General features: G+C 39.7%; 1 protein-coding gene and 1 long non-coding RNA gene across 3 annotated transcripts; both read right to left on the bottom strand.

Moving 5' to 3' along the window:
• Positions 1-340: 340 nt before the first annotated feature.
• Positions 341-4287, bottom strand: LOC138406952 (uncharacterized). Of its 2 annotated transcripts, none has more exons than XR_011240332.1 (4): positions 4193-4287; positions 3072-3136; positions 2214-2346; positions 341-1256 (listed from the first exon to the last, which is right to left on the bottom strand). It is a non-coding gene; the product is annotated as an uncharacterized lncRNA (long non-coding RNA). The 2 variants fall into 2 exon arrangements; XR_011240331.1 differs by having other exon boundaries at positions 2112-2346.
• Positions 4288-5664: 1377 nt separating this feature from the next.
• Positions 5665-16729, bottom strand: LOC109644747 (protein SON). The gene is made up of 20 exons (XM_020110193.2): positions 16624-16729; positions 15645-15854; positions 14697-14731; positions 14265-14464; positions 13895-14103; positions 13574-13794; positions 13097-13379; positions 12680-12876; positions 12317-12469; positions 11844-12019; positions 11358-11492; positions 10149-10235; positions 9802-10017; positions 9561-9671; positions 9208-9324; positions 8936-9083; positions 8271-8339; positions 7582-7697; positions 7122-7223; positions 5665-6394 (listed from the first exon to the last, which is right to left on the bottom strand). Exons 1-20 carry the CDS (start codon positions 16719-16721, stop codon positions 6317-6319), a joined length of 2961 nt encoding a protein of 986 aa, XP_019965752.2. The 5' UTR covers positions 16722-16729; the 3' UTR covers positions 5665-6316.
• Positions 16730-17408: the final 679 nt, after the last annotated feature.

Here is a 17408-nt window from a genome sequence, read left to right on the forward strand (position 1 = left end):
GCCTTTAAAACAGCAGGACCATGGGATTTATTATCATCATCAACAACAAACGACACAATGTTAAAATGCCATGCTGAGTCCCAGCAGCCTCCACACTGAAACCTACCTTCTGGTCCCGACACAGGAGTGTCACGACCGACGCTGAAGCCACTGGAGGAACTGACACCTTCTGTACTCCACCTCTTCCATTCGCCTCCACCAATCAGCCTTGCTTGGCCCCGCCTCCTGCTCATTCCACACACCTGCTCAACACCTATATAAACTCAGCACAGATCATAGACATCAAAGGACACGTGAGAGGTGAGTGAGTCAACACAGAGTACCTTCACTTCACACGTGCTGAATTGGGAGCTTTTATTTTGAACCTTCACACAATTAGAATCACATTTCAACACTTTAACTCGAGCCGCTTCTCTTTTGCTCTAAAATACTTGATCCAAACAAATTGCTACCTCATGCAATTCATGGCCACACACAAACAAAGTGGCTTCATGTGGACACAGTCTATTTGGACTCAGAGAGATAACATTATTGTCTTTATATAGCACAGTATCACAACAAACAGTTGCCTCAGGGTGCTGCACAGTCTCATGTCATGGGCTTGAATCCAGCCCAGGAATCTCCACGTGTACATTTGCATGGTCTTCCAAAGGCGCGTTGGTTCCCCCCCCCGGCACTCCTGCCTCCCTCATGGTGCAACATGCGCAGCAGGTGTACCCATGGCTCAAAAGGTGAGAGTGCTGAAGGTTGCGTGACCCTCCATGTCAGCCCTGCGACAGATCATGATGTCCACACTAACTACATGAAATAAACAGAGCGAAACTTTGATGTCCCTCATTAATGTCCCACATGATCTGAATTCATCTGAATCATTTGAAGTCGTCTGTTATTTTTATTGTCTTTTCATTCAAACACTTGTCAGAGATAGTTTGTGACAGAAGAACCTCCACTCTGGAACAGATCTATACAAGTGAAACTGACAACTGGAACAAGCTCACATGTCGCAGTCCTTCCATATTGTTATATTCATATTCTTTTTTTACTTTAGCTGAAAAGTGACTTTATTTGAACTTTATCTTATCTTTAACTTCACTGTATATTAACTCTATATGATGTTAATGGACTAACTAAAGCTGTGTGATGAGCCTGGTGCAGTACAAAAGTCATGTTGGGAGTTGCAAGTTGTACTCCAGTGTGACCTCTTGTTTCTCTGTAGCATCGACTCTGCTTCTGAGCCTCGTGTCAAATGTCTCTCGCTGTAAGAAAATGAAAAACAAATGCAATAAACATCAATTTCTATGACAAGTACTGCAGCAGTTGAGTCAATTTACTTGGTGACCTTCAACACTAACATTATTTCTGATTTCATTCACATCTCTACTCATTCTCACATATCAACAACTGTTCACACCTTCAGCTTCCTGTCGTTTGTTTTGTGACTTCACAGAAAGTGAATCACTTCCTGTTTGCCAGGTTGTCTTCAAATTAACACTCAAGACATTAACTAGTACAATGGCATGAAACATTACACGTGTTTTAAGAATACCACACTGATTACTTACTTATATTTAGTAGCAGTCAAGAGGTGAAGAACTTTCACTTTACTTTTATTCATAATAGAGATGTCACAGTTACCACTTTTTAAATTATATAAGGTACAGAGTGTAGAATTTAGTGATATCTACTGTTTAAGTTGCATGTTGCAGCTGAACACCGCTCACCTCACCCTCTCCTAAAACATGAAAAATAACCTGTGGCAGCTTCAGTTACCTCAAAAGGGATTTAGTTTGTTCAGTCTGGACTACTGTAAAAAACAAGCAGCCTCCATAGAGAGCACCCCCTCAATGTAAATATGGTGTATTTAAATATTAATGGCCTTTTCAACAGTAAATAAAACTACATTCATATAATTTAGATGAAGTGAACTAGTGAAAACATCATGAGGATTATCTGACATTCAATCCCTTTCACCTAAATTTTACACACTGAACCTTTAAGTGAGCAGATAACAAACAAGTAAATAGGTGGTTGCCACAAATTGGATCAAAAAATATCTTAATAGTATCATATCGTGAGTTGCGCTTTTAAAGGGGCCTATTGTGAGATGTTACCTTGATCGCCCACACACGCACAGTAAAACTATCAAAGGGCCCAATCCAGGAATCCTGGACTTGGAGAATTCCTCCCTCTGTCCAGAATTTACACCAACATACCCAGGACACAAAAGCTTCCATCTTGTGCATTTGGAGCAAGAGTTTGCCACATCTTTTGGGGATCTATCATCGTTTATCTCGTCGCTTTGTGCTACTGTGAGAGGCCTTCGGCGTGACGCAGACAGCTGGAGATCTGCAGGAAATAAGAGTCACAGTTACTCAGGGTTGTGTTCTCCATCAATTCCAACAGCTTAGTGTTTGGGAAATGTACAACTACAACTCACTGTGGATGTTTGGTGATTACTGATTTTGTTTTCAGTTTTATATCAAATCAAATGTCCTTCTACTTATAAGGTCAAAAAAAAACTGAACAACATGGTAGGTAAAAATATAACATAATATATATGAATAGAAGTTCCTATAAATGTTAATTAAACATTTGGAAGGGCCTTTTCGTGATGTCACGCTACATACATACATACATATATATATATATATATTTGGGGTTTGGTAGGGCTGGGTGAAACAACACTATTGATAAAATGTTTTAGACTCTACTGACATCTGGTGGTGAAGCTGTGTGTTGCAGCTTCTCCTTCCAAACATGAAAGAATATTGTAGACGACATACTAACCTATGCCTTTTTGTCCTTCTTATTTTAGACGACATACTAACCTATGCCTTTTTGTCCTTCTTATTTAAGACGACATACTAACCTATGCCTTTTTGTCCTTCTTATTTAAGACACATGACAGCCTCGCAAAAGTCATATTATAATATGACGTCTGAAATTTAAATGTATCAAGAGTCGCAGCAGATTCCACTATTAACAAATATGTTAACAATGGAAAAGCTGCAGCAACACGTCAAACACACAGAAGAACCAATAAATGTGTTGATATTTTAAGCAATAGTCACCAAATGATGGGTCTGTGGGCTCCTGGCATCTCCAGCGTACTGGCTCCCTCTACCTCCATCCCTAGCTAATGACAGTAGCAAACATAGCAAACAAATGATACGAGCTTTCCTTAGGAACACACTTTAGTTCATATAAAATACATTTAAATGGAGCAGGGATCTCAAACGGTGACATTAACATTTTAATAAAGGTCAAATCAGGGCTGAGCGATAAAAGAATATCAATAATGATGTCCAATATATATCAATGTAATGATTATGCATTGTGAAAACAATGTCGAGGTAGAGCACATGCAATAGATGCCACGTGTCTAGTGCAATTCTTTACTCATTCAACAGAGCAATAGTAATAAAACAATTTAAATGATCTAATCTGTTAAATAGAGATGAAACAATAAACCTGTTTCAATTCAATTTAATTTGTATAGCACCAAATCATAATATACATTATCTCAAGGCACTTTAAAATCTCATTTAACATAGAGAAACCCAACAGTTCCCACAATGAGCAGCACTTTGGCGACTGTGGAGAGGAAAAACTCCCTCCCTCCCTGTTTATCGTCATGATCATTATTTTCTATGTATATTGATTTATGATGGTAAATTATATATAATTGGGTGTTTTACATGGCTGCAAAACACTATCAATACTTATTGCAATTTAATATTCATCATAAAGGTTATATATACGCATATACGTACCAAGGTTATTATAGTTTTGAAATTGTCATTAGTTTTTATTTTTATTTAGTTTTTCAGTTTGCATTTTTATTTCATATATATATATTAATACACAATACAAATCTATGAAATCAACACGTATTGAACTTGTGTTACTTTGATATTGATGAAAATGAAAAGCTGATCATTATTCAAGTGGACGTACTTTAGTTAGTTTAGGACAAAAGAAGCGATCGAGTGTTTTACAAGAGAATTCCACACGCGCTCAGGTGTGGTTAGCTTGGGATAGCTAGCTTAGCTTAGCATCGACACGAGGAACTAATGAGACGCGTTTTGCTCGAAAACACGAGTGAACAATGAAAAATGTGCAGCGACACGTCAAACACACAGAAGATATAATAACTGTGTATAACTGTGTTGATATTTGAAACAGTATTCACCTCGTGAAGATCTACGGGCTCCCGATCCAAGCAGTTCCGCATCCAAGCGGAAGTACCGACTGGCAAACAGGAAGTGGAGGACTCCAATGGGATATATGGAGAAGGGGAACTTCGAATAGACCAAGTTACGTAGACTCGCGGGGGTGGAGTTTCTTTATCTAACTCAAACAATAAATATTGTAAACAATTTCCAAACACTCGTGGGCACGACTGATTTAAAAAAAATGTATAGCACATCATATGATATGATAATAAAATATCACAATCTGTTTATTTCATTCATTTTTAAATGTTATTCATCCCTCATGAGCACATCCATTGACAGGATGATATAAAGTTATTATAATTGATCTTCAGGGTTGTTACTACTCTGAAAAGTATGTACACTTACTGCACTTGGGCTTTTTAATATAATTTGTATATCGTACTATACAATGATGGGTTTCATTGCATTCGTTTGCCTTAATATACGATTCATCTCTTGATGATTTTATGGTTTACTGTACTATTTTATATTTTTATGCCTCATCATAATATGAAATGTTTGTGTCATACTTTATGACATACAGATTCCAGGAGCAGAGATACACTACGATGTTACAAGCCAGTGATACCAACTCTAGTAAAACCACTTTAAAGTGTTGATTAACCCTAAAATGCATGATGATATTATATATATATTATCAGAGAACTATCATGGGAAGAGGGAAGACACTTTCTTGGTTTATATCAAACCAAGAAAGTCTCAAGAGGGCTGCATTGGACTGAATTATATATTTTCAGCCCCTGTGCCTAAGTGCTGCTGTATGTGTAGACATTGTAGCAGCAAAACATTTGTAGCTTTTTTCATATTTTGAATGACAAAGTATAGTTTGTCGTCTAAAATATGAAAAAAGTAGGTTCACAACTTTGTTCATATATCTAATCTTAATGCCTTTGACTCACTGTCGTCATCTTGTGGTATCTCCTGGACTTGCACACTGAGTTTTATTCAAATCTGATGGAACTGTCAGTGATCAAAAAACGAGCTGAAGTTTTTTTTTCTTCACTGCTGGTCACAGTTTTAATTCTGCGATTCAGCTGCTTCAGTTAGCACAGAACAGATAAACACTTATCCATCAAGTTTAGAATTCAAATAACTGACCCACAGATAAGACCTAACGTCAGCATCATCATGAAGTTTATCATCTTTTCACCTGTAATTAAAATTATTTTTCTTATATGCAGCTTATATTTTTATCAACCAAATGTATTAACATTATTTGTGTAGACTGATGAACTGTATATATATATGGAAAAAAAAAAAAAAAAATATATATATATATACATATATTTATTTTTTTCCATAGAGCTATACTACTGCATCCAATAAGTTTTTTCATGGGTGTTATTGTCTTGTAATTGTTGCCAAACCTGCATCATATTAGCTCGCATGACGACTGTGTAAAAGTAAAAACCACATCAACAAAAGATAATCTGCTGTGGAGTTTAATTCAGGAAACCCTGAGGTCGCTTCACTCACATTCAACAGGCATCGATACCATGAAACCTGATATGGATTCTTCTAAAACGTAACTTAAATATAATCTTTATTTTGTGTTTACACATTTTTGTAAGGTCAGCTTCACAGCATCTTGAGAAACATTGCGTTCGAAGGACGCCAGGCCACGGACATGGACAACAGGACCAACAGAAAAAGCTTTTCTAACCAACAAGACACAGTCATGTACAGGTTTGACGTTTCATTTCACAGCCCGATTAAGACCTGCTCTGCAGTGTCCGACAGCAAATCTACTGCAGACACGTGTGTCCGGTCTGGTGAGAGACTAAAGTTTCAGTGAGCTAATATATATTAGTCTGAAATGCTACGATTTTACAAATATCATCATACGTACATAGATACATAAATACATGCCATCCACTTTAAACATGAGATGAAAACTCTTTCATAATACTAACAACCTGGCAAAAATATGTTTTCCATCCTGTCATAAACATTATGACTTTAAAAAAAGACAAGCATGGTTTTGCAGGTATAAAATTGGTCACTATATTCAGAAACAACTTTCTGAGTATAGTTTAACAGTTAAAGTGTGTAACACGTTGGCCCAGTGGAGTGTGTGTCTATGTAGAGAAGAGGGGGCCAGTCGAAGCAGCAGTGAAAACAGGGCCAGTGTAGAGTCCTGGCCCATCAACAGGAACCTAGGGACAAAATAGAAAACACTTACACATGTAGAATGATATTTTCTATGATAATCAGTGTTTCTGTCTGTGAATCAGTATCTCTCTGTTTCTGTCCATCTGTATGTCTTTTGTTTCGTATCTTATGGCTGTGTATTCCTTGTGTGCAGCATTTAGATTAATGACTGAGATTTTACTGTAAATTAGTTTTATAATACTGTTAATACATTATGATCCAAAGCAAACTACAACAACCTAAATCAAACTGTAAAATGAAAGCTACTTGTCTTATAAAAAGAGTAATTTGGTTGCTCCTGAGACACATTAAAAAGAATGTCAGTAGTTGGACAGGTATTTTGTCTTTGACCCCAGTATGATATTCTGAACTGGTGATGAAGAGTTGGAGAATCTCTCAAGTTATTACAACTCATCCAGAGGAGGTCATGAATGTATGAACCAATTTTGGTCACTTCGGTGAAGATCCAAATAAAAATCTGGATCTAATGATTTGAAATGTAGTTTGATAAGGAGATTGTCTTTGGTGGAGGTATGTGCTCTACTGAGTGCCAATCTACAATGTTTTTTTAATTAAAACATGAGGATTGCATTAAGGAGCTTGATATAAACAATGTATGTGCTAGGTTGTATTGAACTGACTACATAAATGATCTAATACAGGTAAAATAAAGTTCATATTGCCCTCTATGTTGTGCTGCTCTGATTATCTGCTTATTGTTTTGAATTCTACCTCTCCCAGAGCCTGTAAGGCAACTGTAGCTGCCATGGCCTTGGCATGTTTCTTGTTGGGGCTGGCTGTCTGTGGCTGGTAGTCCACGCCATTCACTGTCACCTGGAAACAACACGCGTGGATGCATGTGTGAATGTCAGAATGTGACCAAGATACAACAAAGAGCAGCATGTGAATGAGAACAGGGACACAGACAAGAAGGAAACCTATTGATATCAAATATGTTGCTGTTGCTCTTTTGAAATGTGTGATCATTTGCATTTAGCTCAAAGAATCACTGTGTCAGAGTGCAGGCTCCCTGAGCTGCAGACAAAATTCAAATCTTTGTGAATTTCCTCTCATCTTTTATCATCAAACTGAGATGAACAGGGTTTTAACACTGTGGACGGAACTCTCAAAGGTCTAATATGTAACCAGCTAATGAAAATGAGTGAAGATGCACAGAATCAAGATAACCCACCTTGAAGAGGAAATTCTTGCGGTGGTCAGGGCCGCTGTGGTGAACCATGACAAAGTCTGGCTGCATTATCCGTTTCTTGTTGCACAACTCGATAAGAGCCGACACCGGGTGCTTCCCTGCACACACACACACACACACACACACACACACACACACACACACACACACACACACACACACACACACACACACACACACACACATTTAACAGAGCAGAGTTTAAGAAAAGTCGGAATTGAACTGACTGAATATTCAAATATGTTTTTCATATGGATTTTGATCAATGCAAAAAATCATAAGGAAGTGAAAGTGGATTTTTGTGTTTGTATTAAATTAGATCTGGGTCATTGTGAATTTGAAGACCTGAGTTCAATCACCTGAGAAAAGAAAGCCATAAAATCTTATTACAATCAATACATTGAAAATTAAAATGTCTTGTCATCAGTCATTTTAAGATGTATTTATTTCATCTCGACATGTTTTAAGAGTTATCTTTAAGTTTTCATGTTTTATTTTCAAGTTGTGTTTTGTACATCTGTGTGTATCCATAGCCTAACAATCAATCACTTTTCCTGTACTTGCAACAGTAGAAAGGATGTGGTTAAACGTTGTATTCTGTTTACAGCTGCAGGAGAAAATCTTCAGGTTCAGTTTTCCCTGTCCACATGTGTTTGCTGTGTGTCTGTTACCCATTAGATCTTTGGTTACCACCAGTCCTCCTGTCTGCTTCTGGGGCTTCTCTCCTTCGGCAACTAGTCCTGCAATGCAAAAAAAACATGACCACCATAAGTGGCATCATTAATATCACTAAAGCTAAAGCTAGGCCTGGATTCAGGGGTGTTTCACACAGAGATGCTGGGACTCAGTCAGAGTTACGGATGCTGAGAGATTGAAGATTTGGATTTATTAATTTGAATGGCCAAACAGCATTTTGCACAAGCTTTGGAACCTTTTACACAACAACAGACAGCAAACTTGAACATGTCAAAGCTGCATAGGATCATATTCAGTTTACACAGGGAACACAGGTTGATCCTTCATAAGAACTTGTGCCTAACTTTATTATGTCATGTTCTACATGTGAGCATCAGAAATGCTACACAGAAAATACACTGAATGCTTGAAGATGAAATTTAACATGGCAAATAGGGTACTTCTTTTTTTTTGCAGTTACAGTCTTTCCCCAGGAGAGGGTGCTGCAAACACAACCTTCAGATATCTGTGTGTTTAGATAATTTCTAAATGAATAAATGAGAAGAGAAAATTTGAACATTGATATATAAACATATATATAAATAAATATATATATGTTTATAGTATTTTTATAGTTTTATAGTATTTTGTGGTGTCATACCTTTGCGGTCGACCTTGAAGTCGATAATGATTGGCTCAACTGTACCCTCGCGGTTCCTCCCTAGGCCCTCCCCTGTCCTCCAGCCCATTTTTCTCATCAGGAACTCCCCGACACCCCCTGATACTGGGGCCGCCCTGAGGAACTGGTCCTGACAGAGACAAAAGTGGGAGAGGACAGTGACAAACAGTGATTGATGATATTGAGGGAAAATAAGGGAGAAAACGCCCAACAAAAACACAGTCGAGTGTATGTTGTGTGCTTGTGGGTCTCACCTTCTTCAGCCATGCTTGTGGTCCACTGGTGGACAGCTCCTCGGAGCTCAAAACTTGGGCTCCAGTCGAACCAGTGAAGAGACCAGGGACAGTGTTGGATTGGGCCCAAGCATCTACCTATGAAAAGAAGACATTTCTAATTGATCAAAGATTCTATAAAATCCAACAGTCGAATGAAGAAGACACTGTGGGGACATGTCATTAGCATTACGTGCACACAAAATATTTTATTTCAATAAAACAAAATGGGGAAGAAGATGTGTTTTTATAGTATTGTCCATTTAGGTTAACTGGTATATTGCTGGACCCACAGAGGAGAGAAGGAAATTTCAGAAGCAGAAAGTGTTTCATACCTGCTCCTGCGCCCTGCTGAGCATACAGATGGCACTGACGTCATACGGGTTCTCAGCCAAACGCCTCTGAGCTTTGATTCTCTCGGTTACAGCCTGAGAGATATCTACAGGCTGCAGAAAGTGAGGGAGGGAGAACAGAGGAGAGAAAGAAGAAAAGGGGAGAGGAGAATGATTTTAAAAAGCCAAACCAAAACACATTTTCCATTAAATTCAGTATGCACAATACACCTGTACTCCTTACCTGCATCACAGGGTCCGGAAACACGCTGTCATTAACAGGCGCAAGTACTGGCTGTTCGACAGCCTCAGGCGACCCTGCCACCACCGTTTCGCCCAATGATGAAGTGGCTGACACTGTGGGAACTGTGCTCGGGGCCTTTCTAGATGCAGCTGCAGCTTTGTCTGCTGCTTTGTCGACCAGAACCCATTCTCCATAGGCGCCCAACGCCTCGCCCTCCTGGACAGTGTAACAAATTAAATTAGTTACAAGGCATTCACAAACTGTTATTACGACGACAATAATAATAAAGTAACCGGAACACAGTTTGGAGGTTCTCAACCATGTCGGGACCAGCACACTTTTCTGACCTTCTTACGATGCTGACATCCTGAAGACACAGGAAACTCCTTGGCAATGCCTGCATCGCTTCGCACTGCTGGACGAACTGTCATGTTCTGGAGGGTTAATAAAAAAGCAAAATATTACGATCATTTATATTTCTCTCTAACCTGTTGCTTTATTACTTAATATTTAGGTGTAATTTATTTAATTACATTTACGGAATTCACTTACTGGCTGGCAGGTGTGTGTTAAAATTCATATGTCAGGACACCTCAAACAGAGCCAATAAATCATGCTGCTTGGTAAATTACACTGCAAGAAATCATAACAAAAACACTTATGCCTGAGTCTACGCTGCAACGACAAATACAAAGCAGCAGGTCTGGGGTGGGCGGACTCGATGAGAGGGAGTGGTGATTCAGAAATATGTTCTCCTCCACTCACATCTCTGGTCTCATCATTCTGACATTGTCCAAGATAATCATGTTGTTGTCTGAATGGTTCAGAGATGCAGAGCATAGCTTTTTTTTTCACAATCAATAAGCAATAACCATGCAGACCACTAGAACAAACGCAGAGCAGCTTACATTAATTGTATTAGGCTCGAGTTGGATTCGGACACAGAAAACCGAATGTCTGTCTGATTCGGGTCAGGCTCCATTACTTTTCTCTCAGCCTCGGATGGATTGGGACAGAAAAATTAGACCAGAGCTGCTTTCTAGTTTGCGCCTCTCCTCCCACCAGTGCACCAAACACTACACACCAAACAATAACAGTGCTGCTTTGCATTGGTCGTGCTGCGATTGAAATTAGGGCCCCATATGTCAAAGTGACAACAAACAACAGCAGGAAAATGGATTCATATTTCTTACAGCCTCCCTTGTTTCTTTGGAAGGAATCCAATGTTTGAGAAGCACATAATGAGGCAAAAATTTAAGTAACAACATGAATATGAAAATAGTAGAGGTTAATATTCTCCCATCAATAAGACAATCATGTCAGTGTAATATATTTGCAATTCAAGGGCAGTTCTAGGGGTAATGTTACAAGGGGGTAATATTTCTAATAGATAAGTGGAACAATAAATAACAGTTCATTTATTAACATTAATGATGTTCCATGTGTTTTTGTGTAATAAAAGTTAAATCCTTTCCTGTACTGTCTTCTAATTGGGGTTCACCACACATTCACAAGTGATATGGAAACAAATATTAAACCATGTATGTTTATGTTACATTGATGCTGAAGCTGATGGCTTTTTGCTCCCGAAGACCTCCTCCTCCAAATGGTTTCCCATCATCCTCTTCGTCTGACACATGAGGCACTGCCACCGGCAGCTCGCCTTTACTGTCCACGATCATCTTGCATTTCTACAAAACACACAAAAGCACCCACACACACAGCAAATAATGTTATTATGTCACAGCTCAAATTGTTTCTGTGTGCAGTGAAACTCCAGTTATCACTTGTCAAACATTGCAAGAGTTGGACTCTACATTTGTCTAGAAATTGACCCATGCGTTTGTATTGTCCTCCCTAGATTACTGTAATGTACTCTATACTGGCTTACCCCCCCCCCCCCAAAAAAAACCTTTATTGGCTGCAACTTGATCAAAATTCTGCAGATAAGTCAACCTATCACACCCTGTTTGTTCATACATTTAATTGTTTGAACATCTTTTATTGTCTGAATATAATACTTGGTTAAAATGTGCACTTACATCAGTAAACTCCTTAATGCTGATGCTATTTGCCTGTTTTGCCACTTTCCTCTTCACCTCCTCCAGAGCAGTGATGTTTGGTTGTGCTGCAGCAGGAGGAGGCTTGTTGGTGATGGAAGGCAGTGAGAGCAGTGAGGGAAAAGTACCCATGTTTGACAAGGCTGCTGTCATGGTGGCTGTGAGGGACAGAGACACAGAGACAGTCAGACAGGAACTGAAGAAAAACTAATACAGCACCTACTGAAATTAATAAGTTAGAGACAAGCAAATAGCTTTCCAAATCATTAGATCATAGGGGTTACATATGTTTTTAATAATAGCTTTAAATATTATAACATAATATATCCTCATTTAATGAGGATAAAAGCCTTTGTAGAGGTCCACAGGGAGGATATGGCCACTGGACAGATGGACTATAAAACACAAGACACAAAAGAAGTTGTGCAGAAAGAAAACAAGATTCAAAAACATACCGGCAGTCATGCTGGCCATAGCAGCATTCATGGCCATACTTGGCAGAGTCATGGGAAGAACCGTGGACCTCAGGCTGGCAGGAACGGGCATACCTGCTTTGGCACACATAGCAGCAGCATTGGCCTTGGCGATTTCCAACAACTGGTCCTTATCTGAGGAGAATAAACAGAATGCACTTATAATCTTTAAAACTGCTTCATTGGAAATGTGCATATCGTCAGTTGTTTGTGGACATAGCCACACACGTGTGTAGCTCAACAGATGGCATGTAGACATTACATAACAACTAAAGCAGGGAAGACAAAGCAAAGGGCACAACAGTAGTATCCAGCATTCAAACGAGTGACTTCCTATAATCTGACCCAGTTCACTGATGCGTTGAGGACTGTTGTTCGAACTGCCGTGTTTCCTGGTGGGTGATGACCTATCTTTGCGGAGGATGAGTACAGGAGAGTGACTCGGTTCTCTTTTCCAGCGGTCCCTCTGGCTGTATGTAGCCCTCCTCCGGCTCCGTGACCCAGACCATGAGCGTGACCTCCTGGACCTCCGACCCCCCGACCTGCACAGACAACACATAGGTCAGTTTATTTGTAGGCAAGGCCTGATGCTAAATATTACAAGAAAGAATAGAAAAATGTTGTGTGTATATATACATAATATATATTCTGACTCCTGAAATTCATTTCAACAGCCCTAGTAACAATATAAATAATGAGTAAATAATAAACACATTTAGTATGCAAGGAATCCCGATGAAGAAAAGACTCCATTCTCTCTACCTTGACCGCGATCTCGTCCTCCTTGAAGGGCTTCTTGATCTGGAACTCTTTCTGTGGCTCCGACATGGAGACTTGGATCTTTTCTGCCTTTTTGATGACTTTCCCTCTTTGCTCCGCGGTGGGGATTTGGATGTTTTCCTCTTTTTTTTTGCCTGTGATTTATCATTGGTGGCAAGGTACCTGGGGTACTCAGCTACTTTCAGCTGAGGGAAGCTGAGCTCAGCAGTTGGGTCAGGTTTAGTAGCTATGGACTGGTCCAGCGAGGACTGTGATGTGCCACAACCTGCATGTTCAGTTAAAAAAGATACTTAAACACAATTCAAAACAACTGAACAAAGCTATTTCAAATGTCAGACTGTGACACAAAAAGGTAAAAAGTAAGAATTTTACACCCACAAAAAAGGATTCAGCCTGACCTAGAGCCTTAACTTTAACTCCATATTCAGCATTAGTACAATTATATCAAAAAGGTCCGACCTGGTGTCTGTGTTGTTTCCTCTGCTTTCTCTTCTTTTTTTTCTGCTGGCTTCTCACACTGATCGGGGCTCAGCAGCTCGGCCGTGCTCGACTCTGTCAGCTCCTCTGTTGTTATGTTTCTTGTACAAGGGCTGGGGGCCAGCTGAGGCGACTGGTTGCTTTTTGAAGGACCCTGGGGCGACTGTGTGGGTTCGTTCAAAGCTCTCCTCTTCTCTGAGGAGCTGCAGACAGAAATTTCAAATTGGATATTTGAAAATTAGTTATGCTTTGAACCAAAAATAATGTCTCAACTATCAATCAATCAACGGCTTTCATTCCCACCTGGACCAGGTCCTGTGGCGCTTTGAGCTGGATAAGGAGCGAGTCCGAGATCTTTGGTGGTGGTAATCACACCGAGAGCGTAAGGGTATGCTCGCTAAGCAGGAATGTGGATGATTATCGGAATGTGACTGTGAGCAGGAACGGGAACGGGAACGACAACTCCGCCTCCCACGTCTTTCCTCATCTCTTCTCCCTTTATTGGAGCTGTCCTGTTGGGAAGCAGTGACATGTTTAATGTCCCTGATGTGTATGTGGCATTATGAATGCTCACAAAGTCGGCTTCAACTAAAAGGATAGAGCCCACAAATATATGAGTAAAACTTAACTTTGGGTTAACATTGGGGAAAAGTATGAAGAAGATTTTTTTTACCTGTTTGGGGATGATATCAGGCAGCTCCTCTCGTCGCCTTGGCGATAAGCTTTGAACAAAATTACCATCCCTCTGCTTTGACACATACTCAGAGTCGGAACCTGATGAGTTGTCTTCACCTTTCCTCTTTCGCTTCTTCTTCTTCCGCTTTCCTGTCGAGTGCCGCTTATGGCATTTGGACTTGCTCTTCTTCTCTTCACCTGGACAAACAGTTCATCAGCTTGTAGAGTGCAGTATGTTCTGTACAACAGAAATCACTGCATACGTGGAGATGATATATACACATACAGTACAAGACCTAGTGTAAAAGTGATGCAATAATGTGTCTTCTTCAGACTGCTTTAGTGTGAATTTTTAATATTCCATGGTGGGACTGGTACTTTCACAGTCAAAGATTTGTGTAGTTTTCTATGAAATGAGACAGAGACTCACCTTGCTCCTTATTCACCTCTGTCGGGGTTCTTCTTCTATGAAGAAAAGATAAAACCTGAGTTAGGCACATTTGAAAAGCAGGCATTAATAGTAAAATAGCAAGAATTTTTGCTTTTTTATCGACAACGACAGAAACATTTCTAAATAAACCCAATTTTTAACGAGAGATGGATTAAAAGCAGTGAATTAAGTTTGCCACAGGTGAACTCCAGTCAAGTTCTAAATAGCCTTCAAGTATAATAAAAGCAAACAGGAGGCACCGGACCACAGTTTGAAGTGCAACAGCAAAATATTTGATTACTTTGGAAAATGAGAGATTGTAGTTTCTGATTTTTAATAAATCTGCAAACATTACTCAAAAGTGTTCATAACTGTGTTGTAACGGCCTCATGACCAGGTTTTTGGGATGCTTGCAGAGGTAGTGGAGAGACAGAGGGAAGAGGCAAGCCAAGGGAGTCAGACCAGGACCAAACAGTGGATCCAAAACCAAAGACAAGGGGAGTCCACAGACACCACCACTAGGAGACCAGCACCCATGAGGCAGCAAATGCCAGCTTCTGGGTATGGCTAAGAAAGAGGGACAAGATTAGGAGAGCCAGCAGCCCCTGAGAAGGATAGAGATCCATGTTCATTGCGTTCTCTGTGAGATGTTCCAGGATAAGGGGAGAAACAACTATGAATGGTGTTCCCCAGCGGATGACCCTGCAGCTAACCAGATCTTAACATCTAACCTGTTCAAGTCGATTAAAGCCAAATATTCAATTTAAGTTATACTGGGCTCTTTTTGTCAGAATAACCGGAGAAAGAAATTCGAGGCACAGCCCTTTTCATCAAATCCAAACGCAGACAGCACTAGACTCCACCTGTTACAAGTGGAGGATCACAGTGTTGTTAAACAGTATGAATATGACCATTTTGTGAGTATTGACAGTCATACACAAGGTTCACCTTGATTGTTTTGTTCCTTCCTGTTCTGCCACGGACTCTGAGCTGCTCTCCTTCTGTCGATTCCTCTTCTTCTTCTTACTTTTGTGTTTTTTGTGCTTCTTGTGTTTCTTCTGTGAACCGCTGGCCCTGAAGTCGTCCTGTTTCTCTCTGTCTGTGGTGGCTTTCTCTGCCGCCTCCACTTCACTGCAAGGACCTGCTAGATCACCAACACTGACAGATACACAGAGGCAGAGAAAGAGATGTTATAGTTTAGCTGCTCCTTTTTATATGTATAACTGGGCAACACAGCTCAGACAATGGTTGATTCATGTCCACACAAAAAAAAAAGGCTGGCTGGACATTCATTCAGAGAACTGTACAAGGAGGGAAATGGTAGGTTAACATCTGGATAAATCTCACATATGTTTATGTTTTCCAGAGTGTAGAAAGTATGACTTACTTATTCAGAAAAGTCATACTTTTCAAACAGATGCCAGGGATTTAAAGCCTAGGACTACTTCTGAGGAGAATAGGGGGTTTATATGAGGGTTTATTCTAGCAACACAAAGTCACAATGCAAGTAATCTTAAGGAGAAAATACTTTATTTAAATAGGTGTCTGCAGCAACATAGCTCTATACATGGAATCTAAAAGATCATACATCTATAAACCTGCACTCCTTTCTCTGAATGGACACAAAGTGCAAACTGTCCATTCACGTACAATAATAACAATAACTAGCTAACCAGTAAAACAGAAAACCTGATTAAAACATGGTTCCTTTGCTCCTGGTGTATTACTTTGAATGGGGCTTTATCTAAACCCCACCATCCTCACTAACAACATCGCTACTAGTTGTATCTGGACGTTTAAATGTGTAAATACAAAGCTAGCGTTAGCTTGTAGTGTAACCAGAGCGGAAAACCTTCGTTTGTTCCACGAGCTATCAAACTGTATTTAAATATCACTCAAACGAACACAAAACACAACGTTGACATACGGTTTTTCTTCATTTTGGTCTTCAATTTCTCTGATTTTACTCAATATAAAATCCTGGAAAATTTGCTCTATGTTGGCCGCCATGTTTTTAATGTGCATCACTTTCCGGGTCCGGGTAGGAACGGTTCCCCCGCCCCAACAGTTCCGGGGCTCAGTCGAGTTCGAACAAAGTGCCAAATAATAAAAGCTAATTAAATAGTCTTGTCATTTGGACCACAGTGTCCCTGTTGTCTCAAGACAGTCTGGAGATGTTACTCTCAAAATCTAATGAGACAATCTATCAGTCCAAGTGAACGTGTGTGCCAAATCTGAAAGAATTCCCTCGGTTGTTCCTGAAAAATCACATTAACAAGACAAAACATGTGTTTTGAGACGTCACAGTGGCCTTAACCTGAAAAACCCCTGAAACCAGTTGATGCATTTGGAAGCAAAGAAGACAAAGTTTGCATAGAGAGATGAGATTTTATTTTAGGAGAGGACTGCTGTCAAACATTCATATTTAAAAGTGAGGTGGACTGTACAGAAAGATAAGAGCGTTGAATGTGAGTCAGCCGGTTAAGGCTCACAGCTTTGGTTAGATAGACAGAGGGCAGTGCATTCAGTGAGGGAAATCCTTTAACTCTTATTTTATTGTTAGAATGGATCAATTTTATCCAACTGAGCTGAATTCACATGTGAAACTTAACTGGTTTTGCACAAAGTGTACTGTGTAATTAAAAATAAATAAATTTGCACTCCTGAAAAGGCAAAGTTACTGACTGTGTGTGGTGACTTTGTCTTATAGAA

This window comes from Paralichthys olivaceus, chromosome 24, assembly GCF_024713975.1.
Source record: "Paralichthys olivaceus isolate ysfri-2021 chromosome 24, ASM2471397v2, whole genome shotgun sequence".
Taxonomy (NCBI): Eukaryota; Metazoa; Chordata; class Actinopteri; order Pleuronectiformes; family Paralichthyidae; genus Paralichthys; species Paralichthys olivaceus.